Source organism: Sinocyclocheilus grahami, unplaced genomic scaffold (genome assembly GCF_001515645.1).
Source record: "Sinocyclocheilus grahami isolate Dianchi unplaced genomic scaffold, SAMN03320097.WGS_v1.1 scaffold508.1, whole genome shotgun sequence".
NCBI lineage: Eukaryota > Metazoa > Chordata > Actinopteri > Cypriniformes > Cyprinidae > Sinocyclocheilus > Sinocyclocheilus grahami.
The window spans coordinates 1,454,853-1,456,800 of NW_015505687.1; the positions used below are offsets into that span (position 1 = coordinate 1,454,853).

Consider the following 1,948-nt stretch of genomic DNA (forward strand, 5'->3'; position numbering starts at 1 on the left):
CCCCCCCCCCCACTTGCTGTCACAACAGACGCTGTTCTGCATTAAAACCTTGGTGCCTGGCAACCCATCTTCCTTCCCTGACGACCGTCGTCAGTCCATGAGCAGGCAGCCCTCTTTTACATATTCAGAATGGACAGATGCTAAACAGGAGGATTTCTACGAGCTGGATGCTGTTCCGGAGACACCCGTGTTTGACTGCTTTATGGACATGAAGACCGAAGCTGACCCTGCCACTCTCACTGTCAAACCTGTAGGCTTGCAGGAAAGGTAAGAAAATGCTTTGCATTTGATGTGTATTACATCTTATAAATAATTTGTTGTTGTTTGCTTTTAGAATATTCTATGATGGCTTTGAGAGTTCAGTTCAGTGTTTAATGTAACAGTGTGCTGAATATTTTAATGAGGAAAGAATCATATATATAGGCTAACCACTTGTGTCATAATTAAACATTAAAAAGCAATTGTTAAATATTTAACTTTAAATAAATATTTTAACTACAGATGAATTGCCTTTTCATTTATTCAGAATGTCATATTCTAAATTGCGTAAAAATACAGAGTTCTGGCATGAAACTCTAGATGGCGCAGTCCGATAGGTCTAACTCAATCTGACCTAATGACATCATTATCACATGGCACAGCTGATTGGTTTTCTCCTGTATCAGTAGTCAATGAGTTCGCTGCTCAACATTCAAATATATGACTAGTGCTTGCCGTAGCATTTGCAGCTTGCTTCAGGAACCCTCCACCTTCCCCAGCTCCACCTGTATAGATCTGCTACGAGGTGATTCATGTATGCTATATTTGAGGTTATTTCATGTATGTTATATTTGCAGCAGCAATATTCTTACATGCTCACAGCAGCATGTTGTGGATGTATTGGCAGTAGAAAATCTCGGTACTTTTCCGCCAAGACCAGATACATTAACATTGTCATGTACATTACCATGCCAATCCCTCCGAGAGTTGTCATGACAAAACTACTATTAAAAAGAAAAGTACATGTGACCTGTTCTCACTAATTTTACAAGTTTTAATAAAGAACTGGAAAAGGCTTTAGCCCTTGAAAAATGCATCTGAAATCACATAGTTTTACATTGGGGACATCACCCATACTCTGTTGTGATTTTCAGGAGAGGTTCTAACGTGTCGCTGACATTGGACATGTGCACCCCTGGTACTACAGAGCCCTATGGAGCGCTGCTGTCCCCTAGAGAGCAGAGTGCACAGGAATACCTGCAGAACGCATCCAACCTACTCACCCCCGAGCAGCTGCACAAGCGTGCACTAGATGACGCTGCACTGCAGGCCGAGTTCTATGTGAGTGCCACTCACAGTAACATCAATGTACACTATAAAACAATTGTGATGCCACTTCTCATCTTGTGCATCTGGTGGAAACAGGAAACACCCATGAACTTCGTGGACCCAAAAGAATATAATTTTCCTGGCGTGGTGAGGAAGAATCGCTACAAAACCATACTACCAAGTGTGTATAATACTCTGTATATAGTAAAATGTGGGAATGGCTTATGAGGTTTGTTACTGATGATACTGCCATATCTTCGTGTTTGTAAGATCTAACCTTTCAATTGCAGACACACACAGCAGAGTTTGCTTACAAGCAAACGAGGAAGGTGATTTTCTCAGCACCTACATCAATGCTAATTATTTGAAGGTGAGTGTGTGTTAGCATCAAATGATAATCTTATTTTGCGTGTTGATAAAGTATTTAAGCTGTTATGTGTTCATTTTTAATAAACTGAACAAATTAGTTTGTGATGAAACCTTTAGTTGTTAATCATTTAGCATTGTCTAAATATTGTTTCATTCTTGCAATATTTCTGTAACATTCTGTCATTTGTCCTTTAAGTTAAGGTAATAAATGTATGAACCCTAACTTTTTTTTGTTTACATTTTTAGCTGAGTAAAGCTTTTTTTTCAGAAA

General features: G+C 39.2%; 1 protein-coding gene across 1 annotated transcript in view; it reads left to right on the top strand.

The window, feature by feature from the left end:
• Positions 1 to 1,678, top strand: part of LOC107554596 (tyrosine-protein phosphatase non-receptor type 5-like) — a gene marked incomplete at its 3' end in the record, with an annotated part of 10,605 nt that extends 8,927 nt beyond the window's left edge. The window contains exons 8-10 of the mRNA XM_016237158.1: positions 1,134 to 1,320; positions 1,405 to 1,489; positions 1,599 to 1,678. Coding sequence (XP_016092644.1) covers positions 1,134 to 1,320; positions 1,405 to 1,489; positions 1,599 to 1,678 — 352 coding nt within the window. The remainder of the gene's footprint in view (positions 1 to 1,133; positions 1,321 to 1,404; positions 1,490 to 1,598) is intronic.
• Between the last annotated feature and the right edge of the window lie 270 nt (positions 1,679 to 1,948).